Source organism: Prionailurus bengalensis, chromosome A2, assembly GCF_016509475.1.
Source record: "Prionailurus bengalensis isolate Pbe53 chromosome A2, Fcat_Pben_1.1_paternal_pri, whole genome shotgun sequence".
NCBI lineage: Eukaryota > Metazoa > Chordata > Mammalia > Carnivora > Felidae > Prionailurus > Prionailurus bengalensis.
The window spans coordinates 154,209,946-154,237,678 of record NC_057348.1 but is presented as its reverse complement, the minus strand read 5'-3'; the positions used below and the strand labels follow the sequence as shown (position 1 = coordinate 154,237,678).

Sequence of the window (27,733 nt, the reverse complement as noted above, 5' to 3'; positions counted from 1 at the left end):
AGCCCCGAGTCGGGCCCTGTGCTGACAGCGTGGAGATTGCTTGGGGTACTCTCTCTCTTTCTCTCTCCATGCCCCTCCCCTCTCGCAATCTCTCTCTCTCAAAAAATAAACATTAAAAACAAAATGGTTTGTGTTCTAAACATTTCCCTGTAGGTATCCATTTTGGACTGAAATATCTTCAGAAGTTTTCTGTCACTCAGCTTTGAGTCTAGTTTTCCGAGGGACACGCACACATGAAACACTGGTTTATCATCTAGAATCTCACCTTCTAGTGGAGAACAGGCTGTAAACAGGGAACATGGGATACCATTACAATACATGAACCCAACAGCGGATCCCAAAGCCGCATCCCGAGGGTCCCAGTAGGGTCTGTGCCCGGTGCCTACGCCGCTTCCTGGGCCTGGATGTGGCCCCCGTGAGGGCTCAGCTGCCTCCCTCGCTGCTGGTGCCGCCGCCTTCCCCACTCTGAAGCTTCTCCTGCCGCCCTCTGCACCTCCACCCTGTAGGTGGGCCAGCCCAGATACAGAAGGAGAGAGAGAAAAGACCGGCTGCCTGCCTTCCAGAGTCTACCTCCCCCCCCCCCCCGCCAAAAAAAAAAACTCCTTACCATCCAGGTCCCCAGGTCCTCATCTTCACTCACTTCCAGGAAGGTTCTCCCTCCCTGCTTCCTGGGCTCTTCCCACCCTCGGACCCAGAAATACCCTTTACACTCTAAAAGCGCTAATTCTGATGTGTTGTAAAGTCATCCCTTCCATGCCAGAGTTGGAAAAAGAAAAAAATGAAGGCCTAAACATAGAAAGTAATGTGTAAATTCCATACACTTTTCTGTAAGGCAAATAAAACCTGGGACAGATTCTCAGTAACAGTAAGAATAGTATTTGACCTTCCCCTAATCATTTACTCTAGAAGCTGCCCTACATAAGGAACTTGAGGTCTATCTGTGTCTGGAATAAAGCATGTTGTGTTAGTGGTGCTTGGTGACCTGGGGAATAGGAGATTCTGAGGCTGGGAACTTGTAGACACTTCGGGTTTATGTTTTGGTTTTTTTTTTTTCCTAGTTCAAATAACTTGTCAAATTCGAAATTATAGGAGACAAGTGGGTTCCACCACAGGGTATGGGTTAGCTGCCCAAGAACACACTCCTCACGCCGGGGTACCTATCTCACCCCTCAGAAATCAGACCCTCTTGTTGTACTGGCCGCCTAAGTGGGGCTTGGCACACAGGTCAGGGCCGCTGAATGGACACAGAGCAGGTCACCAGGGAGCCCTTCCTCCCTCCTCTTGTACTCTCTGCCCCGTCCCTGCTTCCCTTGAGGCTCTTCTCGCTCTGCAGTGTCTTTGTTCCTTGTTTTGTTCGAACTACCAGCCTGAGTGTGTTCTATTCCAGGGTTTAGCACAAATCTCACTAAAATACACTGAATAAACATAAACACAGTCCTTTTTACCAAGATTCTCTCTCGACCAGTGGGATGAGATGGTTGGGGGTGGGGGGGTGGGGGTGGGAAGAGATAGGGTAAAAGAAAAAGGCAGAACAATGGGAAAAGAACCTAATACAATTGTAGAATTCGGTCTCAAGTATTAAGAGCTGTGGAAACTCACCAATATAGTATAAAAATGGGTGTTTGAAGTTTCTTTACAATAATAAGACAGAATAGATTTTAATGAGATAAACGGGTTATATAGCTCACATAGAACCTAAAACTTTAAATTTTATTGTAGTTGCTTTGTAAATATTATATAGGCGTGCCTTGCTTTGGAGCTATGGCAATGGTTAAACAGTAATGGTTAATGTCTAAAACCACAAAACAAATTACTTGGGTGGTACATAATTATGAAAGGATTTTTTTTCTATCCAAAAAGAAAAGAGCTTGCTAAAAATTACTTGATTCCAAAGAGCACTATTTTCAGAGGTTTGAAGCAGGACCCTTCAAGGGTGCTGTCGCTCTGCTTGAATTCCTGGGCAGTGTAATGTTCGGAAAGGGAATTGCTCGGGAGTTCGGCAGGGCTCACCTTGGAAGACAAGTCGTAACGCAGCTGGCCTGGCCACGGATGAGCGTGTTAAGTATGCTGAGCCCAGCAGAGACTTCGGGCTCTACCGATTCCTGGTAAGGAGCCTGGTCAAGAGCAGGACCAGCAGAACACAAGCTCATCCAGGCTTGGTTCCCCAACTCCAGATCAACTCCACCTGGTGGAGACACCTTACACTTGGGTATCAGATCCCAAATTCCCACGCTGAATCGCAAATAGGCTTCTATGTGAGTGGCCTCACCAACGTTCAGTTGCCCAAGCCAGATTCTTGGATGCTGTCCTGAAATCGCCCCTCTCCCCACCCAAATCAACGATTCACCTGACATCAACCATCTCCCCACTGGGTAGTTTATACAGAATGAAACTATGCATTAGTTATGACTGCCTCAGGACAAAATATGGACAGAAAGCTTCCTAGACCTTGCACCCCCCTCCTTCCTCTAGTAAGTAAGGCTAGTTGTTACCACCATTTCCTCTGTTTCCATTTACAGCAACATTTCTTGCAGACCCTAACTCCATTTGCTGTTTTCATGTCCTCACTGCCCATTCACACTTCAACCCACTCCAGTCTTTATCCTTAATCATTCTGCCACCCATCACACTATAAGGAAGCTTGGGACAGACTGCTAAGTGATGAGCAGTCACACAGATCCCAGAAGGTGAGGGGCCATCTTGGATGTTCTAGTCCCAGCTGAGCTCCCAGCTGAATGCAGCCCCAGGAATGACTGGTTATACTGTGTGAGGCAGAACTACCCCACTGAGCTCTGTCGACTCACAAAATCATGAAAACGGAGCCATTGTTTTTAGCCCCTAAGTTTTGGGGTGGTTTGTTGCACAGCAATGGATAAAGCATTTCTCTACCCTCTTTTACTCAGTCTCTTGATGACACTCAACGTAGGTGATCATCCTTTCTTGAAATATTGAAATATTGAAATATTTGGCTTTCGTGATTCCCTAATTCTGGTTTTCCTCCTACCTCAGAGGCGGCTCTCTCTCAGCCTTCTCAGCTCTAGAGGGGCAGATCGTTGGACTTCTCTTCTCAGTTTACACTCCTACCTGGTGATCTAATCGGTCCTGTGGGTTTAGCCATCTATATGTTCACAGCTCTTGTTCTGACCTCATCTACAAATGCCAGATGCACAGATCCAAGTGCAGGCTGGGCATCTTCCGCGTGGATGTTTAGTAGGGAATCTTCTAAACTCTTCTATCTTAAAACCCTTCGTGACTTGTGTTTTAAAAGGGGTTTGTTAGGGGCGCCTGGGTGGCACAGTCGGTTAAGCGTCCGACTTCAGCCAGGTCACGATCTCGCGGTCCGTGGGTTCGAGCCCCGCGTCGGGCTCGGGGCTGATGGCTCAGAGCCTGGAGCCTGTTTCCGATTCTGTGTCTCCCTCTGTCTCTGCCCCTCCCCCGTTCATGCTCTGTCTCTCTCTGTCCCAAAAATAAATAAAAAACGTTGAAAAAAAAATTTTTTTTAATAAAAAAATAATAAAAAAAAAATAAAAGGGGTTTGTTGGGGCGCCTGGGTGGCTCAGTCGGTTAAGCGGCCGACTTCAGCTCAGGTCATGATCTCGCGGTCCGTGAGTTCGAGCCCCGCGTCGGGCTCTGTGCTGACAGCTCAGAGCCTGGAGCCTGTTTCGGATGCTGTGTCTCCCTCTCTCTCTGACCCTCCCCTGTTCATGCTCTGTCTCTCTCTGTCTGAAAAATAAACGTTAAAAAATAAATAAATAAATAAATAAATAAATAAATAAAAGGGGTTTGTTTTAATCAGGTAAGATGCACACACAGGGAAATGTCTGTTATGAAGGGAGATGTTTTTATATTCACAAGTCCCCAGAAACAGGAGGCGGGCACACCTTGCAGGGCCACGCAGGGACGCACCGCCAACACTGGCAAGGGGGCAGAGGGAGTGGGAAAAATGCGGGCAAGAGTCTTTATCGTGACTTCTGTGGGAAGGAATCAGGGTGGCATGTGTATGGCCTTCTAGATTCCTAGAAATATACTGCAGCTTTTCAAAGCCCCAGTGGACATCTCATCCTTCAGCTTTTCCTGTTAAGCTTTTGATTCGTTTATTGTTTGCCTCGACTGTTATCCATTGCCTCAGTCAGTGGTTATGTTAGAACACTGAACAAACACCGTTGAGGAGAAGCCATTAGGACTAGGCTAGTTACAGTGAGGACGAATGAATACAAGTGTTTTCAGGAAGGTCTTCCAGGGAACCAGTGGACAAGTCTAACAAGGACTTTTGGAAACAGCTCCAGCCCTGTTCTGCCCTCTCTGGTACCAGCAGTGTGGGCTGTTAGCTTTCAAGGCCGCCAAGGAACTGAGGAGGAGACAGGATTAGTGGAAGTTGAAGTGCTACAAAGTTTGATGTTTTCAGCCTAGATTCAGCTGTTGCTTTTTGTTTGTTTGTTTGTTTGTTTATTTAAGTAAAGTCTACACCCAGCCGTGGGGCTTAAATTGACGATCCCCGAGATCAAGCTTCGACAGGGAGGCCCTCAGCTGTTTTTTTCTTGACTAAATGCTAAATGAGTTGCTGCAAAACTTTATAATTTCCAGTAGGGATTTTGGCCATGTTGGCCAGTTTTTCACCTGGAAGGGCAAACTTTCTGAGGTCCTTACTCCACCATTTTCACTGCTGTCATCCTTTCTTTAAAAAAAACAAAACAAAACCGCAAAACAATAGTAAAACCACAATTAAAAATTAGAATTTTAAATTAAGAATTAAACCTAAAAAATTGTCCACGATGTTTTAAAGTCCAAATTTATTTTATTATTTATTATTTTTTTTTAATATTTATTTTATTTTTGAGAGAGAGGCGAGATGAGCTAGGGGAGGGGCAGAGAGGGGGACAGAGGGTCTGAAGCGGCCTCTGCGGTGACAGCAGAGAGCTCAGTGCGGGCTGGAATTCACTAACGGAGATCATGCCCTGAGCCCAAGTCCAACGCTTCACCACTTACCGGGACTAAGCCACTAAATCCCAGGCGCCACTAAATCCACATTTAAAAGCCAAGCGATAACTGCCCCTCACCCCCTAATTCATTTGTGCGTGTTACTTTATACTCACCATCCACACACTTAACAGATTTTTACCGTTTTGCGGTAATATTATGGAGAATTTTAACATCGTACCTAAGTTTCCTTCCCCTGCAATCTTCCCGCCCCTCATTTTTCTCCCACTTTCCTAGTGCCCCTTACTGCATCCTCCCCGACGCCAGTGTTCATGAGCCAACTTTGGCACAGTGTGTGTCCTTCCTGAGCCTTCTCCTTGCTCATTCAAAAACAGCCACATCGCCACACAAATAGGTTCTCTTTTCGCTATTGATATAAACGGTTCTGTACCGCTTTTCCCCTTAACACGTCACGGACGTCCTTCTAGGTCTGTAGAAATGTAATGCATGCTTGCTGAAGTCCTGTAACAGAGTCTGGACAAGGATCCCCTCCGTTGCTCCCAGCATCATACCTCCTCCCCGCCCCCCGCCAAACACTCTCACCAGAACTTACTGTTGCTTTTACTTTTTTTTTTTCTTAGGAGGGCTAATTTTATTTTTTGTTTTTATTTTAACATAGCTTACTGTCAAGTCAGCTAAGTGAAATAAATCAGAGAAACACCGATATCGTATATTTTCATTCATATGTGGAATTTGTTCCTTTTAGTGCTAGAAGATTCTCAGAAGACAGACTGCTGGGTCAAAGGTCATGCATCTTCAAAACTTTACTAGGGGCTGAGGGACTACTTTGCCCAAGGGCGCCAACAGTTCACCTTTCCATCCGCCCCCCCACCCCGGGAGTGTGCCGGGACCCCGAGCGGTCTCTAAGCGCTCGGTCACTGTATTATCGAGCAGGGCTGAGGAGAAATGGCTTTGCTTTCGCACAGGACAGACGCTTCGGAGCTTAGAACGGCGGGATCGCCGCCCAGAACGGCGCGGATCGCGCCGGCTCCAAGAGAAAGTAGCGCCCGAGCCGCGCGGCGGGTCGGCGTGATCGCGGTCACGTGGTGTAGGATACGGCCCGGCGCCGTCGGCAGCAGTCAGGCTGAGGGGCTCGGTCGCCAGGTGGGCGGCGTCCCCGTTTGCTCGGCCAACGCCCGAGCGGAGAGCTCCCGGGGCCGGCGGCCGCGCGATTTCCAAATGCTCGGGGCTCCGGCGAGCGGCTGCGCACGGCCCGGGCATCTCCGCCCCCGTCCACCAGGCGAAGGCGCTTCGAGAGCCGCGAGGCGCTGCCCCGAAGGACCAGGCTGCTTCTCTCTGGAGCGCCGGAGAGCCGCTTTCCGGGGCCCCCCGGCTGCCGACGGAGCGGGGGAGCGGCCCGCGGGGCCCGGCGGCCGCGCACAGCTGGGAGCCCTGAGGCCGGAAGGCGGCGAGCCCCCTCAGCTGCGGGCCGGTGGGCGTGGTGAGGCGGCACAGGTTCCGTTTTTCCGGGCCCCCGGGAGCTTTCGCTTTCGCTTTCGTTTCCAGCTGGCGTCTGAGCCCCGCGGGAGCCGCCCGCCCAGTCCGCGCCGGCCGCCGCCCGCGTCCCGCCAGCAGCTCTCCGACGGGCAGCGCGCCCCCGCCGCGGCCATGGCGCAGGCTGGCGTCCTCGGCGAGGTGACCCAGGTGCTGTGCGCGGCCGGGGGCGCCTTGGAGCTGGAGGAGCTGCGGCGCCGCTTGCGGGAGGGCGTCGGCAACGACGCGCTGGAGCGGCTGCTGCGGGACCGCGGCCGCTTCGCGGTGGCAGCGAGGGCGGGCGGCGCGGCGGCCTCCGCGCAGCGCGTCGTGGTGGCCGTCTCGGCGCTGCGCCTGTGCCGCGCGTACCAGAGCCCCAAGCCGGGCTGCGTGGGGCTGTGCGCTCAGCTGCACCTCTGCAAGTTCTTGGTCTACGGGGCCTGCAAGTTCATGAGGGCCGGGTAAGCGCCGCGCCCGGAGCCCGACGGCGGGGCCGGGGGACCCTGCTCTCTCCCAGCCCGCCCTGGGCCCCTCCTAGAGTCTGGGGAGACCGGGGGGCGTCCGTTCCCTGGCCTCTCCCCACCCTTAATTCTCTACAGCGAACGTTTATTGAGCACCTGCTGAATACTGGGTGCCGTGTAAGGGACTCCGGGTGAAGCGGTGTCCCCAAGGCTCCTGTAGTGTCAGAGAGGGACTTGGAGCGCGGTACCCGCTGCGACAGCCCGCGGGTGGCGGGGTGGGGTGGGGTGGGGGTTCTCCGCGAGAAAAAGCCGCCTCTGGCTTCCGGAGCCCCCCCGACGCCCGGTCTCCAGGGCGACCTTTGAGGGGCCCCACAGCCGAGGGCTTTCTCTGCCCGGCAGCGAAGGAGTCTTCGAAAGCCTGTTTCAGCTTTTGCTCGCTTGCTTTACAAGCCGGCAGTGGCCTCCGTAGCACTGGGAAGAAAATGCGTGCTCCTGTTGAGAAGCTAGTCCGCTTATGTAGAAGAATTCGTTTCTCCTTATTTCCTTTTCTTTCCCCTTTCCTTTCTTTCTTTCTTTTCTTTTCTTTTTTTTTTTTTTTTTCTGGCTTCACTTCTTTCTTGCTCCCGTCAGGTCCTCTAGACAGCATGAGGTAGTGGTCTTGATCCATGCAGTCATTCAGGGACCCAGGCCGACTGACCTAGACTCTGTCTCCTTGGCCCATGGCTCTTTAGGCCATTCTGGGTCTCGGATTCCGGGGAGCAGGTGGAGAAGACGGACAGGGGAGGGTTGGGGGGAGGTTTTCCCAGGTCTGGAAGGGGTGGACAGTTTTCCATCTGTCCCCTGGACCACAGGATGTCTCATGACCCCCATCATGTCTAGATGCGAGGGAGGCGGGGAGCTGGGAAATGTGGCCCCTGGGAAGCAGCTGTTGAGAGATATCTAGATTAGAATATTCCAACCCCCAGCTTAAGGCCTTAAGAGGGGAGGGTGTGTGTGTGAGAAATTAGAGAGAGATGGGGAGTTGGTGAGAGTGTGGGGACAGGATGGGGGCGAGGTGATGGCTGTTATCTTATTGTTGGCTGAGGGATGACTCATACCTCTCTTTTTTCCTTGTTGACTGAGGGATGATTCTTACTTTGCTTTCTTATTGGCGGAGAGAGCAGAAGTGTGTCCAGGGGCAGCTCTCCAAGTCTGCAGCCTGGGAGAGCATGGCCAGGGTCCCAGGTGCTGGCGTGGGAGTTGACGGCTGCAGCCCCAGGAGCGGGTCAGGTCTGAGGTGGAGGCTGACGGCGGAACCTTGGGCAAACTGGGCCCTCAGGGACTGGTGTGGATGGGTCACTTCAGGGGAGAAGGAGGAGCAGTAGCTGGAGAAGAAGGTGGACGTAATAAACGGTGGATGGGTGGATCTAATGATGGGGTAACTGGTGGATCTTGTTAACGTCTGTGTTTGGTGAAACAAAGATGGCAGCCCTTCTCTCAGCTAGTTCCCAAGGTTGGGGCTTGCGTGTTACTTGTCTTGGAAATCTGGGAGTCTGGTATCTGTTGGCCTAGATGATTGAGTTTTCTTTTAAATTCTTCCCTGTTCCATTTTCCATGCGGTTCACACAGGACACTTAATTGAACCTTCCTTCTTCAACTGCTTTCGGGTCACATGAGGGAGAGTGGGTGCGGTTGGCTGCATTTTCTATGCTTTCTTGTACTCTGCTTGTCTCCCTGAACCACAGGGTCCGCTGTTTCAGAAATAGATCATGGCTCCTGCTCTTGCCCACTGGTCACAGCTGGGAAGGGTCCCAGGTCCCTGACTTCCATCCTTTGCTGAGGAGCAGTAAGCATCGTGGTTAAGAGCACAGCCCCAAGACCAGCCTGCCTTGTTTCAAGCTGGCTGCACTCCCTGCTAGCTGCACGATCTTGGGCAGGTGACTTTGTATCGGTGTCTCAGTTCCCTCATCTGCAAAATGAGGATAATATCACCTACCTCATAGACTTGTTGAGGACTGAATGACTTAACTGATAAAAACCTCAGGAAATCCCTGGTTTGTGATAAATGCTCAAGTCTTAGTAGCTATTGCTGCCGTCATTATCCTAATTATTAGCTATATTTGGTTCTGGTGGCACCAAGTTTGCCTAGAATCTTTTCCTCTTCTTGCCTGGTTCCTCAACCTAAATATTTGGCCCAGGCTTTACACCTTTTAGGCACTGTCCCTTGAGTGCTTCTGTCAGGCTCAGGTGCCCTTCCCGTCTGCATAGACGTACTCTCAGCACAGCTGACCATGCCATTTGAGAGTCCTCTCCATATCTGTTACTTCCGCTAGAGGAGAGAAGGGGAAGAGTCTGGATGACTCCAAGGTTGTCAGTCTGTGCAGTGAAGGAGGGAAGTGGTCTTTTACTGAGCTGGGGGAGCTTGTGAAAGGTGCAGGTTTGGGGGAGTCCGTCACGGGTTGGGTTTTCTTTTGAGATGCTCACAATAAACACGTGAGGTTTGGCAGAGTCTGAGTAAAGCAAATGATATTTGTCTGACTCTTCCGGGTCCTGGTGACCTGGGAAATCATTTGAAGTGTTTGGATCATCAGGGCGTGGTGCCAGTACGTGGCTCACAGTGAATGTTCAGCCAGGGCTTGTTAATGGAAAGAACGGAGGAGGAGAGCAGAGAAGAGGTCTGAGCCTCAGGGTGTGAGTGTGTCTGTGCACATACCTATAACCGTAGGTGTCCACGCTCATTTATTCAGCCAGTGTTCAAGTGTCTGCTAAGTGCTCATTGTCTGTCATACTGCAACTCTTCTTTGGGGGATGGCACTGTCATTCTTACCAGATATTGATGAGAAGTGCTGTCCTAGGCCCTCGAGCCTGCAAGGTAATGCCTTTTCCTTTGTGAATAAGCATTACATTTTTTCATCGCATAGACATGTGGGTTTTTTTTCTGATGCTCCTAAGCAGTGTCAAGAACGATGCCTGAAAAATTATCTTCGAGACTGATTTTACTAGCTTTATTAGTTTGCTAGGGCTGCCATAACAAAGTGCCACAGGCTGGGGGCTTAAACAGAAACTTCTCACGATTCTCAAGGCAGGAAGTCTGAGATCAAAGTGTTGGCAGGGTTGATTTCTTTCTGAGCCCTCTCTCCTTGGTTTGCAGATGGCTGTCTTTTACCCGTGTCCTCACAAGTGTGCGTCTTAATTTATCTTAATTTTCTCTTCTTATAAAGACATCAGTTGGATTGGACTAGGCCCCCACCCCCCAGCCCAACAACCTCTTTATAAACTATCTCCAAATACAGTCACTGGGGGTTAGAACTTCAACCTAAGAATTTCGGGGAGGCGTAGTTGAACCGTGACACCAGCTCTGCTTCTTTGCAGGAAGAACTGTAGAAACAGTCACAGCTTGACGACAGATCACAACCTGAGTGTGCTGAGAACTCACGGTGTTGACCACCTCAGCTACAGTGAGCTCTGCCAGCTTTTGTTTCAGAATGACCCCTGGCTTTTGCCAGAGGTGAGTTCCAGGAGGGGGTGTGTATGTATGCAAGTGACGGGGGAGAAGCCAGAGGTCGGGAGAGAGGAAATCTTGTGGCAGAAGAGGAGCCAAGGACCCCAGAGTGGCCACAGGGATCTACTTGAAGGAGACCTGGATTGAATTCCTGGCTCTGCTGATTTTTAGACCTGTGACCTTGGGCCAACCTTGCCCCGTCTAGAGGCCTCCTTTCCTTCTGTGTCATTTGGGCCGGTATCTCCTTTTCAGGGCTTCCATGAGATCGGGGGAGTCTGTTTGGCCAGTGGCTGCAACAGGATGTTCCTTACATGGGGATGAGGGGATAAGAGACTCCAGCCTGCTCCTCTCTGTCTAGCAGGACTTGGAACCGTGTGTTATTGCCAAACCCAGGAGTTCTGTGAGGAAATTTTTCAGAGATGCTGACAGGCAGGTGATGAGCTCTCTACTAAATCAGTTAGTTGCACCCAGGGAATTTTGACCTTTAGTTGATGTGCATTTCAGATGCTCATAATGCATTTCAGATGCTAACCGAACCTCCCTGTAATGGCCGTGTACTATCTTGGGCCCTCCAAGAAGCAGACGCCAAGATGGGATTAGAAGTGTAAGAGATCCAGTGGAGAGGGAGCAGAAGGAGGTGGGGAGCCTTTGGACAGTGATGTTGCAAGAGAGGGGGAAGGAAGGAGACCGGGTAGGAGGAGACCCTGACTGGAGCACAGTTCTAAGAAAGCTGCTGCTTGGCCATTACGAAGTTCTGAGCTAAAGTAGCTCATTGTTGGCTAGGAGCAGCCCGTGGGAGCATGGTCTCTGTGTGAATCAGGTAGTGGCTCCCGAGGGCAGCAGCTGAGCTGAGTAAGTGGTGCTCTGCAGCAGATCCGAGTGGTGTGTTCCTGTGGCCAGCACAGGTTTATGGGACGTTCTGGCACTTTCTCTGGGATAAGGCTACAGAGATTAGATTGACCTGGTTTAATGAAAATGCTTCCATATTACTCAGTTAAAACCACTCATTTGAGAACGGTGCTTTGTGGTTTAGTGACTGCTACGTAATAGATAGTAACTTTTCTCTTGCCTTTTGAAAATTACTGTTGATTCAGCTAACCTTTATTGAATAACCACTACGGGTCAGGCACTGCCGATGAGATAAAAGACCCTGTTCTGCCCTTCCAGGAGGCAAGTTTACTGGGTGAGACAGACAAATCAGTGTGTGATTGTAAGGTGCTATTTTAGGTGCTGCGATAGAAGTGAGCACTCTGGCCTCAGGCAGTTGGGGCACTTGGGAAGGCATCCTGGGGTAGGCGGTGCCTGCTCTGAATGCTGAAGGGTGAATGAAGGATGAAGGTCTGGGAAGAAGGGGGGCACAGAGGACAGAACCTGGCACGGTCGGGGGACAGCATGTAGGTGAGCACAGCTTAGATTTAGGTTGGGAGAGGAGAGAAGGAGAAATGGGTGAGTAGAGACTGATCCATGCAGCCTTTGGTATCACAGGAAGGACTTGGGGTGGGGGGTTGTGTTTGGAGAGTGGACATTAATGTTTTGGAGTGAGCAACTTGTCAGTGGTATAAAAAAATGAATCCGAAGGTGACCAGTCTGGAGTGTGTAGCCTCTTGTCTTCTTGGGTATGCAGGTGGTTTTTAGAGCACAGTGCCGGCAACCGGAACTGTGACCATAAACTCAGATCCAGTGCAGCTTTCCTGCCAGGCCTTCTGCTCTCAGGCTAGTCCCCTTATCAGATGGACAGTTGGGGCCACCACCATGAATCGAGCACCCACTATGTTCCAAGGCATTGTCTCGGCCACTTTGTATATTTCCCATTTAATCCTCATAATAACCCAATGATGGAGGTAGCATTATTCCCATTTTAGGGATTAAAAGCTGAAATTCAGAGCTGGTGAGTGACTTGTCTAAGGTCAGGCGTCTTGTAAGTGGCAAAATCAAGGTTAGGGCCCAGTCTCTTCTAGCCTTTTCCCTTGGGGCTTCTGTCCCGAGTGGGGTCCCTGCATATCTAAGTCTGGGTTCTGCAGCCCTCTGCTGCTTTTCTATCTCTTGTTCAGTGTATGAATTGAGTGGGTAGGCCCTTGGTGGTCTCTAGGAATTTGGAATGTAGAGAAGGAGCAGTTGATTCAGGTTTAAGTCCCAGCTTTACCAACAACGCAGTTCAACAGACATTGCGTGTGCCAGATGTAGATAGCTGGCAGTGAACTTCTCTGAGTTTCACTTTGCTCTTGAGAAACGAAAGGGCTGTATTTGGCCTTCTCTAAGATGCTTTAAACGCTCAGAGCCTCTTTGACCTTGAATTTCAGAAAGAAGGGAGATAGAAGCCTGGCTTAGGGAAAGTTGGTGAGTCAGTGGGGGAAGGGTGTAGGTGGAGTATATGGGTTGTTAGCCTCCTGCTATGTGAGTTATGTTGAATTGTCTCCTGGGAAGGGAGCAGCTCTGATCAGTTGGAAGTTCTTTGGATTTCCCCAGTGGAAAGGCTTGTTCTGCTCATTGCTGTCCACCCAGTTCCCGTTTTATCCAAGGGCATATGTTAGCAGTGGTCCATCTAGAGTGGAGGATGTTCTCAGAGCTGTGTGGCTTGTGTGGATGACGGAATCACAGCTTTGGCCAGATCTCTGGAGGAACTTCTTCTGACCATGGACTGGTCAGTAGTGGGGTGGTGTCCTGTGAGACCTTCCTAAGCTGGTGTTTTTATTCCTTTTCTGTCAACAGATCTGCCTTCATTACAACAAAGGAGATGGACCCTACGGCTCTTGTTCCTTTCAAAAGCAGTGTATCAAACTCCATATCTGCCAGTATTTTTTACAGGGTGAATGCAAGTTTGGCACTGGCTGTAAGAGATCTCATGATATCTCTAATTCTGAGAATCTGGAGAAACTGGAGAAGTTGGGCATGAACTCCGATCTGGTGAACAGGCTGCCTTCCATATACAGAAATGCCCATGACATCAAGAATAGGAGCTCCACCTCCAGCAGAGGGCACCCTCCTCCTCCAGGCCCACAGGCCACTTCTGGTAAGGCCCTGGGCTGGGGCCCGTAGATTCCAGCTGGCCATTAATGGAATGTATGACTTTGGGCAAGTCACTGCTGCTTTTAGTAAAGTCAGTTGGTGATTCCTTCACCAGTGGGTGTTGTAAAGATGACTTGGAATCCTAGCCATGAACAAGCAAGACAAATGCCATTTGAGGTTGACTGAATGAATTCCCCACAGGTCTGATCTACCGTGAAGGAAGCATATTTTAATTTCAGCTCTCTTCTTGGCATGAATAAATGGGATTTTTTAGTCCCTGTAAATTTTCTTTGTTCGCGGCTCGTCTTCAGCACCTAGACAGTGCCTGGTCCATAGTGGGCATGCAGGCATTTGGTGAGTGATTGAGCATGCTAGTATACTTTTTTTTTTTTTTTAAATAAAGGAATTTGTTAACTATAGTGGCATCTAGGATTTTTAATAGACCACTTCCTAAAATATCAGTTCTAGGTGTTGCTAGGACTACCAGCAAACACACTTAACACTCTAATCTTTAAAATTTTTTTTTAAATGGTTATTTATTTTGGAGACAGAGCATGAGGGAAGGGGCAGAGAGAGAGGGAGTCACAGAATCCAAAGCAGGCTCCAGGCTCTGAGGTGTCAGCACACGTGGGGCTCGAATCCATAAATTGTGAGATCATGACCCGAACTGAAGTTGGACACTTAACTGACTGAGCCACTCAGGCACCCCAACATCTAATCTCACTTGATTTTGATATTTAAAAATTGTCCTTGCCATGTATGTGTTTTCTTTACATTTTCTTCCGTTATTTTGGGTTAATTTCTTTCAATAGTAGGAAGCTAGATGTAGACAGGTTTTGCTTTAAATAGATTTTTAAGAGTGTCAAGTGGATTATGGCCTTAGAAAGGGAGGGAAGGATACTTGTCCTTGGGGAGCAAGGGAGGTTATTTCCAAGGCCCCAAAGGTGTGGGTTTTGAGGCCCACCCTGTGGATGTCTGAAGGGCCCATAAAAAGAAAAAGGAAAAGGAGTAACGTAATTAACAGGCGATACTGAATAGAGAGGGTTTGCGAATGAGTTTTGTTTTCTTGTATTATGGTAGGTGGGTGCGGTGGTAAATGTAATTGTTAGGTAAAGTCTCATTGGAGCACTAGTAAAGATAAATTCTGAAATACCCTCCATGCCTGTTTTAAGTTAAAATTCTTGCAATTAATGTAAAGTTATTAAGGAGGTTTCATATTAAGATTGGGAGCATAGAGCTGAGAAAAAAGAGCCTCTCCACGGTGTCCTGGATTTGGCAAGCAACTGTGTGGCTTTGGGTTCCCTGGCTCCTCCCCTAAAAAGCAGAGAGGGGGTCCACTTGTATGTCTGAGGGTCATTTTATCTTGAACATCATAGGATTTTGTGAGATTACCTGGCCTACTTTTGTCTTATGCAGGGAAGTGAATGCTCTTTTCTGTCCTTTTTTTTTTTTTTTTTCAACGTTTATTTATTTTTGGAACAGAGAGAGACAGAGCATGAATGGGGGAGGGGCAGAGAGAGAGGGAGACACAGAATCGGAAACAGGCTCCAGGCTCTGAGCCATCAGCCCCGAGCCCGATGCGGGGCTCGAACTCACAGACCGCGAGATCGTGACCTGGCTGAAGTCGGACGCTTAACCGACTGCGCCACCCAGGCGCCCCTCTTTTCTGTCCTTTGTATCTTGAACTACTCTGACTCCACACTGGAAGCTTTGGTGGATGCTGATACATCTCTGTGGTGTTTCCTTGTAGAAAGAAGAGATAGTTCAGGTTGTGTATCCCTAAACAATGCTAACCAGGAGGAGAATGATCAGATCTGCTTGTACCACATCCGGAAAAGTTGTAGCTTTCAAGGTAAGTCAGAGGAATCCCCTTCATCCGCTTGCAGGTGGAATAGCTGCTATGTGTTTCAAGAGTTCTGCCCTAAGGCCACCCCTCAGGGCCCTCTCCCCCATCCAGAGAGGGTTGGGGCCTTCTTCATGGTGAGCTGGTGTGGCACTTTGCCAAACCAGTTCTGAAGCGATTTTGTTGGGGAGTTGAGGATGGTAGGAATTGAGTTTCTTGAAATCAGACTGTAGATGAGTTTTGGGGAACATAACTGGTTCATTCAGTGTCAAGTGTTGACCCTTGATCACCTTAGCGTGAGGTCACAGACCTGCACAGATGGCCCGTCTAGTGGAAACAAATATAAGTGTCCCTTATAAAGGGAGGTTGTAGACTTAGAAATGCTTCAGAAACCTGGAAGGCCCTCCGTGAGGAGGAGATGCCTGTGTGTGCTCTTGGGGAATAAGAACTTAAGTTGGGGGTTTCTCTCCATGGTCCCTCTTTTTTTTAATTAAAAAAATTTTTTTAATGTTTGTTTTTTGAGAGTGGGCAAGCTGGGGAACAAGGGACAGAGAGAGGGAGAGAGATCCCAAGCAGGCTCCACACTGTCAGCAGAGCCTGATGCAGGGCTGGAACTCATGAACCGTGAGATCATGACCTGAGCCGAAACCAAGAGTCAGACGTTGAACTGACTGAGCCACCCAGGTGCCCCTTCTCTCCATGGTCCCTCTTTTATCTCAAGTAGCAATTCTTGTGTGTACGTGTTTGTCTGTATTTACTAAAGCTTTGTTTTCTTCTTATTGCTGTCCTGGGTTTTGACTGAAGAAAGCTTCCTTCTCAAATTCGGTGACTGCTCTTAAAAAACAACCACCAAACTTCTTGTTTTGTTTTCAGTCTTTAAAAGCCACCCAAGCAATTCAGGAATACTTTCACTTTGTGAAAGAGTCCAATAATACAGAGTAAAGTCTGAAGTCCTCCTTCAGCCCTTCCCAAAGGTAAACACGTGCCGTGTGGTTATGATACTTGTTTCGCATGTTTTTCAACAGATGGGAACATGTGATAGGTATTATTTAACCTGCTTCCTTCACTTAACATTGTGTCTTGAAGATTTTTTTCTACATTGGTATGTGTGCGTCTACCTTATTTTGAAAAACAACTGTAGTGTCCAGTAAGAGTGATGTTCCATTGAGCATCTGAGTACACATAGGTATTTCCATAGCTAGATTCCTGGAAATGGAATGCTAGCTCAAGAAATATGTATCATATATGCATGTATGTGTTTAAAGTCAATTTTAGTGAGCTATAATTTACACACAATAACATTTTAAGTATTTAAAAATGTTAAGTATACACTGAGTTTTGGTAATAACAATTGGGGTAATGGAAGAGTTTCCTTATTCTAAAGGGTCCCTTTGTCCTGTTGTAGTGAATCCTCACCCCCCAATTTCCTGACCTCACACAGTCTCTGATCTGCATTTTGTCACTGTAGATTTGCCCTTTCTAGAAATTCATATAAATGGAATCATACAGCATGTATTCTACTGTACCTGTCTTCTCTCACTCAGCATGTTTTTGTGATTTGTCCATGCTGGCAAATCAGTAGTTTGCTCCTTTTTATTGCTGAGTTGTATTCTGTTGGATGGATTGAATACAATTTATCAATTCATATGTTGGTGAACATTTGAGGTGTTGAAAGTTTTTGGCTTTTACAAATAAAACTTTTATAAATATTTATGTGCAAGTTTAATGTGGGTGTATGTTTTCACTTAAATTTTATTTTTGATGTTTATTTTTGAGAGACAGAGTGTGAGCGGGAGAGGGGCGGAGAGAGAGGGAGGGAGACACAGAATCTGAAGCAGGCTCCCGGCTCCGAGCTGACAGCACGGAGCCCGAGGCAGGGCTCGAACTCATGAACTGTGAGATCATGACCTGAGCTGAAGTTGGATACTTAACTGACTGAGCCACCCAGGCGCCCCTGTTTTCACTTCTTTTGAGTAAAGACCTAGATGTGAAATTACTGGAACGTATATAAGTGTTTAACTTTATAAGTAACTGGTGGGTATACCTTCCCACCAACAATGTATGAGAGTTTGATGCTCTGTGTTTTTGTTAACACTTGGTATTGCCAGTCTTTTAAACTTTACCCATTGTAATTAATGAGTAGTGATATTTCATTATGGTTCTAATTTGCATTTCCCTATGATAATGATTTTTAATGTTTTTTTTTTAAATGTTTTTATTTTTGAGAGAGACCGTGAGTGGGAGTGGGGCAGAGAGGAAGAGGGAGACTCAGAATCCAGAGCAGGCTCCAGGCTCTGAGCTTTCAGCACAGAGCCTGACATGGGGCTCAAACCCACAAACTGTGAGATCATGACCTGAGCCGAAGTCAGTTGCTCAACCGACTGAGCCACCCAGGCGCCCTGAACATTTCTGTTCATGTACTCACTGGCCATTTGTATATCTTCAATGAAGTATCTGTTTAAATTTTCTGATTTTTTTATGACAGCTTGATTGAGGTATTGAGTGTAATGCACATACCATACAATTTACCCATTTAATAGTTTTTAGTATAGTTATAGAATTGTGCAGCCATCATCGCAGTTAATATTTAGGACATTTCATGATCCTCGAAGAAATCCTGTACCCATTCTTCCTGCACCCCAGCTCCTGGCAACTACAGGTTTACATTCTGTCTCTATGGATTTGTTTGGTTATTTCATGTAAATGGAATCATATAATACATAGTCTTTTGTGACTTGTAAAAAGCTTATTTATTGTGAAAGAAAGCATGAATAGGGAAGGGGTAGAGAGAGAGGGAGACACAGAATCCCAGGCTGGCTCTGCAGTGTCAACACAGCCCAGTGCAGGGTTAAGACTCAAGAACCTTGAGATCTTGACCTGAGCTGAAATCAAGGGTTGATGCTTAACTGACTGAGCCACCCAGGTGCCCCCTTGTTTTGCCCATTTTTTAATTGGATGGTTTGATCTCTCATTATTGAGTTGTGAGGATTTGGTGTATTATTTATACAAGTGGTTGTGAGATGTAGGTATTGAAAATAAATTCTCCCAGTCTGTGGTTTTATGTTCATTTTTTTTCTTTTTTTCTCTCTTTTTCAAAATTTTACTTAAATTCTAACTACTTAACATATAGCGTAATATTGGTTTTAGGAGTAGAATTTAGTGATTTGTCAGTTACAAATGTTCATTTTCCTTATGGTGTTTTTTTTTTGAGGAATAAAAGTTGTTTTGTTTTTGTTTTAGAGGGTGGGAGAGAGCACATGAGCAGGGGAGGGATGGGGGAGGAAGAGAGAGAGAGAGAGAAAATCTTAGCAGATTCCACACTCATCACAGTCTGACACGGGGCTCGATCCCATGATGCTTAGATCGTGACCTGAGCCGAAATCGAGAGTCAAACACTTAACTGACTCAGCCACACAGGCGCCCCTTGAGGAATAAAAGTTTTAATATCAGTGAGGATTTTAGTATTTTTTTGTTTTATAGTTTTCTTGTGTCTCAAAAATCTTTGCCTATTCCATGCCTCTGAAAATGGCGCCATGTTTTTTTCCGCCTAGTTTTATCGGTTTCACTTTTACAAATTGAGGTCTAGCTGTTAATCTATATACTCTAATAATTATTTCTTGGGTATTGGTTTTTTTTTTTTAATATTTATTTATTTATTTATTTATTTATTTATTTATTTACTTTGAGAGAGTGAGTGAGCATGAGCAGGAGAGGGGCAGAGAGAGAATCTTAAGCAAGCTCTGTGGTGACGGCAAAAGGCCTGATGTGGGGCTTGATCTCATGAACCATGAGACCTTGACTTGAGCCAAAATCACAAGTCTGACGCTTAACTGACTGAGCCACCCAGGTGCCCTGGTGTTGGCTCTTCTGTGTGAGTTAGCTTCCTGTCTGTGTTAGTCTCCCTCACATGTGGGGTGACTCGTGGTTACCTACTCCAGAATGCAGTGTCTGCTGGTGATGTGGATTCTGGTCGAGGCTTAATGGGGAAGGGGCAGTACATTTTGTGCGGTGGCTTGGGCTGCTAGTGTGTATCCTTGGAATGGGGTGGGAGCTTTGATGGCCCTCTTACATGCTTGTCTCTCTCCAGCACTTACGTTCACAGTCACATGTTCTGTGGGACAAATAGCAAAGTTGCTGGGCACAAGCAATGCACAGAGGGAGTTCCTGCTCTGGTGGGTCCCATTTAGTTTCATTGTGAGTGGCAAGGTGTCTTTCTTGCCTTTCATTACGTGTAACTCTGAGTTTGTTAGACCACTCTCCCCAGTATTTCCCCCTTCCATGGTAGATCTCTTCATATCTTGCAGGGGTTTCTTTCTCTTTATCTCCCTCAGTTTGATTCTGTGTCCTTCATATTCTTAGGGATTCTTCAATAATTCTGGTCTTTTGATAGCACTGTTTACGTTTTTCCAGCATTTTTCAATTTGTTCTTCTCTCTGGTTTATCATTTCAAGTGATGTAGGGAGAGAGGGGATATGGATGTGGTACTTTGCCAAATTAATTTGTTTTTGCGACTTACCTTCCAGAAGGCCTAGATTCTAGAATGCCACAACAAGGAGGGGAACGTTAGAAGGAGGGAGAGGAAATTGAGAAAAGGGACAGGAGGACCAGAGAAGATGTGGCAGAGAAGGGGACTCATCAACTGGGACTCCGCTCTAACCAGCCACTGTGGCTGCAGTGGCCTGTATGGCACCTTCTTTTCTTAGGCTTGAGTGATGTGGTCTTCACGTTGAGCTCACATTAAGAGTTGGAAGCCTGGGCCTGCAGTCTTTTGACCACAGAGCCTTCCCTGTGCCCCTGTGTCCTTCCCAAGGAAGTGTCAGCCTGGAGGGTGGTAGGTGGTGTGCCTTCCTTGAAGGGGATCTTCTTAAGGAGAGAGTCTTTAGGCTGTCCAGGACTCACCTGAGCTGAGGTATATAGGTGCAGTGACTGAATGCTCCTAACTCTGGTCATTCCCTTCGTGCCCTTCAGGGAGGGAACAGGAAATCTTACGTGGTTATGACCTCTGGACCATAGCTGTGCTCTTACCTATCCAGGTTGAGCCCTTCATTATTACTGTATTGTGCATATCCCTGGTAGAGTCCAAGAGGTCTCTTGGCTTGGTATGAGCTGTCCACGCTGTAACTCTGGACAAGTCAGGATGTCCTGAGTCCCCAGAGTGGCTGAATCCAGCCTTGGTGAACTTGGAGGGGATTTCCTGGGTTGAGGTGTCTCTTGTTCCCTGAGTCTTGGCTGGGTGCTCTTGTCTGTCCTGTCTGCCTGGCATCAGGCCTAGCCTTTGACACCTTCAGGCAGCCTGCCCACCTTCCTCCATGGTCCTCCTGGACCAAAGTAACTTTTGTAGATCCTGTGGGAAGGAAGTGGCATTGAGATATGTCTGAAAAGCCTGCATACAATTTTAGAAAGTTTTAATTTTTTTCAAGTGTCAAATTAGCCATGCCTCATTGTTAATATTTTGACAGATGAGTTAAAAATGTACAAAGGACAGCCAGTAAGAAATGTCTCCCTCACACCTCTTTTTTCTAGCACCCAGATCCCCTCCAGAAGCAGTCATTATTACCAGTTCCTTGACTATCCTTCCATGAAGATTCTATATGTACACAATTATGTATGTCTGATCAGTTTCCTTCTCACGTAGGTGCACTGTGCACACTGTTTTGTATCTTTTCCCACTTAACTAGACATTTAATTTTTGGAATATATTCTTGTGGTTCAAACTTCAAAAGAAAACAACACAAGTCTTTGCTCATAACTTTGTCCCTGGCTACCAACTTCCCCTCTGCAAGGAATAATATGTGTATGTATATGTATTTAGAGTATTTCTCATTTTTCTTTTCTACCTTTTTACCCAAGTAGAGGCGTTCTGCACCTTTTTGTGTATCATTCTACCTAATAACATATACCTTGGAAGTAGGTCTGTATCAGAGTGCAAAGAGATTGCTGCTGCTTTTCTTTCCAGTGTGCCTTTCCTCGGTGGGGATGTACCAGAATTTCATATAGGATATTGAAAAGTAACAAAAGTGTCAGGTGCATTGCAGATGAGGGGCTGGCATGAGCCAAGGCGAGGCAGGCAGAATGTGCTAGGAGTGACAGAGGTCCCAGGGTGCACAGGGAAGATGTAGGGGGAGCACCTGGCTTGAAACTGTAGACCTGGGCCATTTTGTGTGTTTTGGCAGGGGCAGGGCAGTGTATATAAATACCTTCAGGGATGATGTGGGGATGTGTCGAGGTGGTGAGTATGTTAGCAGCCAGAAGATCAAAACAGGCTGGAACCACACTGCTCACCTGCCTGTGGTCAGATGTGTCGGGGTTTGGATGGGTTTCTAATAGAGATGAATCTGGTTCAGTTTTTAGTGTGACTGCTACCTGTCCACATGCTACATGGATAGTGATAATGGGTGATCACACTGCCTCCCGCAGTCTGATTGACCTTTTCATGGTCAGCTTCTTTGCTCATGAGATGAAATTCAAATGTAATGTTACCTGCCAACATACGTATTTTTAAAAATTGATGTAACGCCCTATTGAAAGGGGAGATGTAAAACGGAAGTGCGTATAATAAAATACACAGTATTTCAGTATTTAGATGCTCAGGTATGACTGCACTAAAAATAATGCCCCCACAGATCTCCAAAATGTTCCCAGGTCAGTGGGCATTACCACCCCCATTGAGAACCATGGGCCTGGGTCATGCTATGTATTGCCAAGATGTCTTACTTCTTAATATTCTTATTTTAGATAAGTGCAATAAAGTTCATTTCCATTTGCCATATCGATGGCAGTTCTTGGACAGAGGCAAATGGAAGGATTTGGACAAAATGGAGCTTATTGAAGAGGCATATAGCAATCCCAGAAAAGACAGGTATGAAATACATTACTGGTGTCTGCTTTGTGACTGGGCTTTTGTGTGCAGTGTGGGAAGTTTAGACACAACAGAGTTTAGGTTTGATCACACACACACACACACACCCCAATAAACAGCTTGGGCTGGAAATTGGAAGTTACTGTTCAAACTGTGGATTGGTGCCTTTATCTCCTTCAGGGAGGAGCTATGGGGAAAGGAACTGGTGGTACCAGATAAGTTTTGAATTACTTGCTGCTGGGATTGATTGTGAACATATATCCACATTGATTAATGCAGAAAAGCGAGAAGCAGTCATTTGTGAAATTTTAGCCTTTGCATGTAAAGTCATGCAGCTGAACTGCTGTTTACTATTCAGCCTTTAACTTTTTGATTTTTCTGTGTGTGTCCCAGTATTTTCACTTAGTTGATTCAGAGTGGGGAAGTCCAGGGAGCCTTATTTTCAAATACTTCACCATATCTTGGATTGAACTTGCTAAAATATGTTGCCATGAAGAGAATTTAAGCCCACTCTTTTTAAGGTGGAAAAAATAAATTTGTGCTAAGAGTGCAATTGTGTGCAAATTGGTGCTGGGGAAGTGTGTGGAACAAATGGTTCCCCTTGGGAAGATGCATTGGCTGACTCTTCCCCTCTGTTTTTCTGAGGCAGAATTTACACATAGGGAAGTGCACAAATATTAATCGTGTAGTTCAGTGAGTCTTGATGAATGCATGCGCTCATGTAACACTCATCCAAATAGAGATCATTTTCATCGCCGTAGAAAGTCCCCTCCTGTCCCCTTCCCATCCGTGCCCACCCCCAGGCCACCATTGTTTGGACATCTGTCACCACAGGTTAGTCTTGCCTGTTCTTGAACCCTGTCTGAATGGAGCATACGCTCTACCACCACGTCTGGTGTCTTTCTCTCAGTGCTTTGTGCTCGAGTCTCTGCTTGTCTCCTGGTGTGCGTGCGAGCGGGCTTCTGTAGGCCTGAAGTTTGGGGATGAGAGTTCTGGGAGGTAGGCTGGCTCCCTCTTCAGCTCTGCCCGGTGGCGCTAAATGGTCGTGCCACTTTCCACCCCCGTTTGGTCTGTGGTGACCGTGTCCCCAGCGTTTGGTATTGTTTGCATCTGAACGTTTCGCAGCCTGGGGATTTAAAGTGGCACACGTGGCATCTGCGTTTGCAGGTCTCTGGGTCCTAATGAGGTAATGTGTCTCTTCACCTGTTTCTTGGCCACTTGAGCTTCCTCTGCTGTGAAATGTCTCTTCTTGTAGTTTGGCTGTTTTGTTGACGGGGAAGGTTGTGTGTTCAGTTATTTATTTAGTTTTAGGAATTCTTTAAATTTCTGGATATTAAATGTGTGTTGAAGATAAACTCTTCCTGTCAGCTTATGGTATATTTTAATATAGATAAGTATTTATCCGTCTTTTCTTTACGGCTTTTACTTTTTGAGTCATAAGAAATCTTTACCTATCCCAGGACTGTAAGGAAATTTTTCTGAATTTTCTTTAAAAAATCTTAACGTTTTAAGGACTGTTTAATCTTTACCCTGCAGGTGGTGAAATATGGGTCCAGTTTCATTCTTACACAGATGAATCACCGGTTTTGGCAAAACTACTTTTTAAAAATATATTTAATTAAAAAAATATAAAATTGTGGTAATATATACATAACATAAAATTTGCCATCTTAACCATTTATTTTTATTTATTTTATTTTATTTTATTTTATTTTATTTTACTTTACTTTATTTCATTTCATTTCATTTCATTTCATTTCATTTCATTTCATTATTTCATTTCATTTCATTTCATTTCATTTCATTTCATTTCATTTCAAGAACACGGGAGGGGCAGAGAGAGAGAGACTCTTAAGCAGGCTTCACACCTTCAGCGCAGAGCCCAATGTGGGGCTCAGTCTCCCAAACCTTGAGACCACGACCAGAGCCAAAGTCAGATGCGTAACCAACTGAGCCACCCAGGCACCCCTTTATTTTTATTTATTTTTTATTTTTCTTATTCTTCTCATTATTTTTATTCTTATTTTTGAGAGAGAAGTGGGGAGAGGGAAAGAGAGAGAATCCTAAGTAGGCTCCACACGTAGTGCAGAACCCGGCATGGGGCCGTATCCCGTGACCCCAGGGTCATGACCTGAGCTAAAACCAAGAGTAAAACACTCAACTGACTGAGCCACCCAGGTGCCCCATCTTAACCATTTTTAAGTGTAGGTTCAGTGGCATGCGTTGCGTTCACATTGTTGTACAGCCATTCCCATCATCCATTTCTAGCAGTTATTTTTAAACCCATCAAAACTGAGCCCAATTTGGCAGTGTTAACACATTTTATAGCTTATTTTCAGGCTGGTGTGCCAAATATCACTTGTTTAAGTAGGCCAGCTCTGCACCTGTTTCTAAGTGCCACCTGTGTCAGGCACTGGATCAGCGAATACACCCACTGGTCCTCTCTTCTTGTCGTTCACTGGTCGGTCTGTCTCTGCTTCAGTGCCGCACTGTCTTGACCTAGTGGAGCTTTAAGTGTTGGCATTTGGTAAGGCAAATCCCTGTCTTCTCTTTCTTTGAATTGCCAGGGCTCTTGTTCTTTTGCTCCTCTTCAGAAATTAAAAAAAAGTTTTTTTACATTTATTTATTTTTGAGAGACAGAGAACAATTGGGAAAGGGCAGAGAGAGGAGACACAGAATCCGAAGCAGGGTCCAGGCTCTGAGTTGTCCGCACACAGCCCAGCGCGGGGCTCGAGCTCAAAAACCGTGAGATCTTGACCTGAGCCAAAGTCGGATGCTTAACTGTCTGAGCCACCCAGGCGCCCCTAGAAACTTTTAAATGTCATTGGTTTTCACAAAAATTTCTGTTGTGATTTTTGAAATTAATATTGCATTCACTTGGTGTTTCTGGGGAACTGACACCATAATGATGCTGAGATTTTTCTATTCATATACATGATAGCATGTGATTATTTAAATCTTTTAAAATATCTTTCGGTGGTTTTTATAACTTCTCTATTAGGGTCTTGGTTGGATATCATTTGTTAGAGATTTAATTTTTTTTTCCAGTTGTGCTGAGATGCAATTGACTTTCAACACTAGAAGTTTAAGGTGTGCGGCATAATGACTTGACATACGTGTGTATTGCAAAATGATTATCTGGATAAGTTAACATCCATCACTTCATATAGTTACTAAACAAATTTTTTTCCTTACAATGAGAACTTTGAGTTTATTCTCCTACCAACTTTTAAATATACCGTATAGCGTTAACTGTAGTCGTCATGTTATATGTTACATCCCCAGTAAAAAAAAAAATTTTTCTCTGTGCTGATGTATAGAAATGCAATTGACTTTTGTCAGCTGTTGTATCTGCAACTTTACTAAGGTATCTGAACTCAGAGGACTCTCTTGGTAATGTTTGAATTATCTGTATAGTTATCTATATATTCTAGATATCTATCTAGACATTAATATTTGTGAATAGCATTTTAATTTCATCCTTTTTGTTCCCCCCTCTCCTCCCTCTCTCCCCCTCTGCCCCCTCTGTCCCTTTCTCTCCCACTCCCTCTCTCTTCTCTCTTCCTCTCTCTCTCCCCTCCCCCACCCCCACAGACACACACATACTCAACTCACACACAGTGCTGAATTTGGATGGCCAGTACTTAAGATATTTGCATTCATATTTGAATAAGATTGGTCTATAATTTTTTCATATTGTCTTGATCTGGTTGTTATCTTAAGTGTCTACCCTCATGAAGATGAGATTGGGATGGTTTCTTTTTTCTGAAAAAATTTATGTAAAGTTAGAATAATTTTTTTCCTGAATGACCATGTGTCTATAAGAGTATCTAGGCCTAATGTTTAATTTGTGGGAAGATTTTAAACTGCTAACCAGTCAGGTTTTCTATTTTTCTTGAGTCAATTTTGGTAAACTTAATGATTTTTCCAGGAGTTTGTTCATTTTATTTATTGCTAAACTAATTGTCATACACTTGATTATAACACCTCTTTTAGTGTCTATGACATTTTTAATTTTTACCTTTTATATTTCCAATATCCTCCTTTTTTTCTTATCAATCTTGCAGAGATTTATTGATTTAATTAAAAATTTTTTTTTATAAGAACCAACTTGTACTCCCCTCCCCCCACTTGGAAACATTTTCCCCCCCTGAGGTACGTGTCACATTGATGTTCACGTCTACCAGCTGAGCATCTAGAAGACCACAGGTAGCACCTGAGTGTTCGCTTGACTGGTGGAATTTTCAGTTTACCTCTCACTTCCTTTGCAGGATCCTCTGTGCTGAGTCAGCCAGCAACTTTCACTTTGATTGTCTAGACTTTGACTCCATGATGTTTGGTGCTGCCCCAGCCCGCCGCCTCTCCACAGCCTCCTCGGTTACTAAACCTCCACACTTCATCCTCACCACTGACTGGGTTTGGTACTGGACTGATGAGTTTGGTTCTTGGCAGGAGTATGGAAGACAAGTAAGTGTCATGGAAAGAGGACAGGTGTTTTCTCCTGAGGGCCCCCGATGGAGGAGCCATTTCAGACATGAGCACAAGGATTGTTCTGGGGAGTCCTTGATAGAGACAAAGAGCCCCAAATCCTCCTGTGACTCACTTGCTTGGGGAGAATTATGATAAAACTAGGTAGTTGGGAGTTCTTCTGTATGATTAGGTATCTGTTGGCCTCATGAGAACATGGCCTAGTGTAAATTATAGCAAGAGGACATTTCTTCATTGGTTTTGTTACATGGGATAGAAAGATGCCTCCCTTAACTGTTGAACAGATAGCTCCAAAGCAAGTGCCTGTGTGTATAGGAGACTTGTGTAGCTGCAGAATAAACTTTAAGGCCCTTTGAAACTAGCTTCTGACTTCTCTGTAGCAGCAACTTCATAGAACGTGGGCAAGTGTAAGAAAATTGATTTATTTCAGGTATTGGTTTGGAATCTGGATCTGATAACTGTTGCTGTCAATTATTTGAAGATGTTCATGGCTGGATTACATTAAAGGGAACCCTCTGGGCGCCTGTAGAGGTACAAGTATAGGGAGGTCACCATTTCTATAGGAACAGCTTTCCGAAATGAAAATTGGGATATGTGGTCTGATAGACATTTGTACTCTTCTGTGTTGTATAAGGCCATATTAAAGCTTTACTTTCTTATTTTGACTTACACCTAGGATATCTTTTTCTCTGGGAACCCTGTAATGAGAGCTCCATGAGAGCAGGGAGTTCTGTCTCTCTTTTGCCACACATGTGCCCTGTGTGGAAGACTCTGCCTATACCCTGCAAGTTCTCAGGTCATAGATGTTGGTGGGTTGAAGGACAGAGTAATTGCTGCCCCCACGGCCACTGTTGAGTTGGACATGGTCACTTCAGCAGTGGCCTTGCTTTAGCCCTCATACACTTCTCCATTTCTTGCAGTGCCAGCCTTTCCTCATTGGCTATTCTGTCTGCCCTCTTTCCCACCCATCTCCCTCTCCTTCCTTGCTATGCAGATATGTTCAGGGAGGCTCCCCAACATTGCTCTCGGTTTGGTCGGGAGCAGGAGGGAGAGGCCATGCTTGGTATCGAGGAGGGGGATAGAATGAGGGGCTGGTTATGTTCCATGAATGGAACTTCTCTGGTGACCTGATGAAGGAACTCATG

General features: G+C 46.2%; 1 protein-coding gene across 2 annotated transcripts in view; it reads left to right on the top strand.

Moving 5' to 3' along the window:
• Positions 1-5,975: 5,975 nt before the first annotated feature.
• Positions 5,976-27,733, top strand: part of PARP12 (poly(ADP-ribose) polymerase family member 12) — a 40,124-nt gene continuing 18,366 nt past the window's right edge. The window contains exons 1-6 of one of the 2 annotated variants that reach the window (XM_043589703.1): positions 5,976-6,911; positions 10,263-10,398; positions 13,102-13,402; positions 15,149-15,250; positions 21,977-22,100; positions 26,372-26,567. In XM_043589703.1, the coding sequence (XP_043445638.1) occupies positions 6,157-6,911; positions 10,263-10,398; positions 13,102-13,402; positions 15,149-15,250; positions 21,977-22,100; positions 26,372-26,567 (1,614 nt within the window). In that variant the 5' untranslated portion in view covers positions 5,976-6,156. The remainder of the gene's footprint in view (positions 6,912-10,262; positions 10,399-13,101; positions 13,403-15,148; positions 15,251-21,976; positions 22,101-26,371; positions 26,568-27,733) is intronic. The other variant, XM_043589704.1, reaches the window with a different exon arrangement.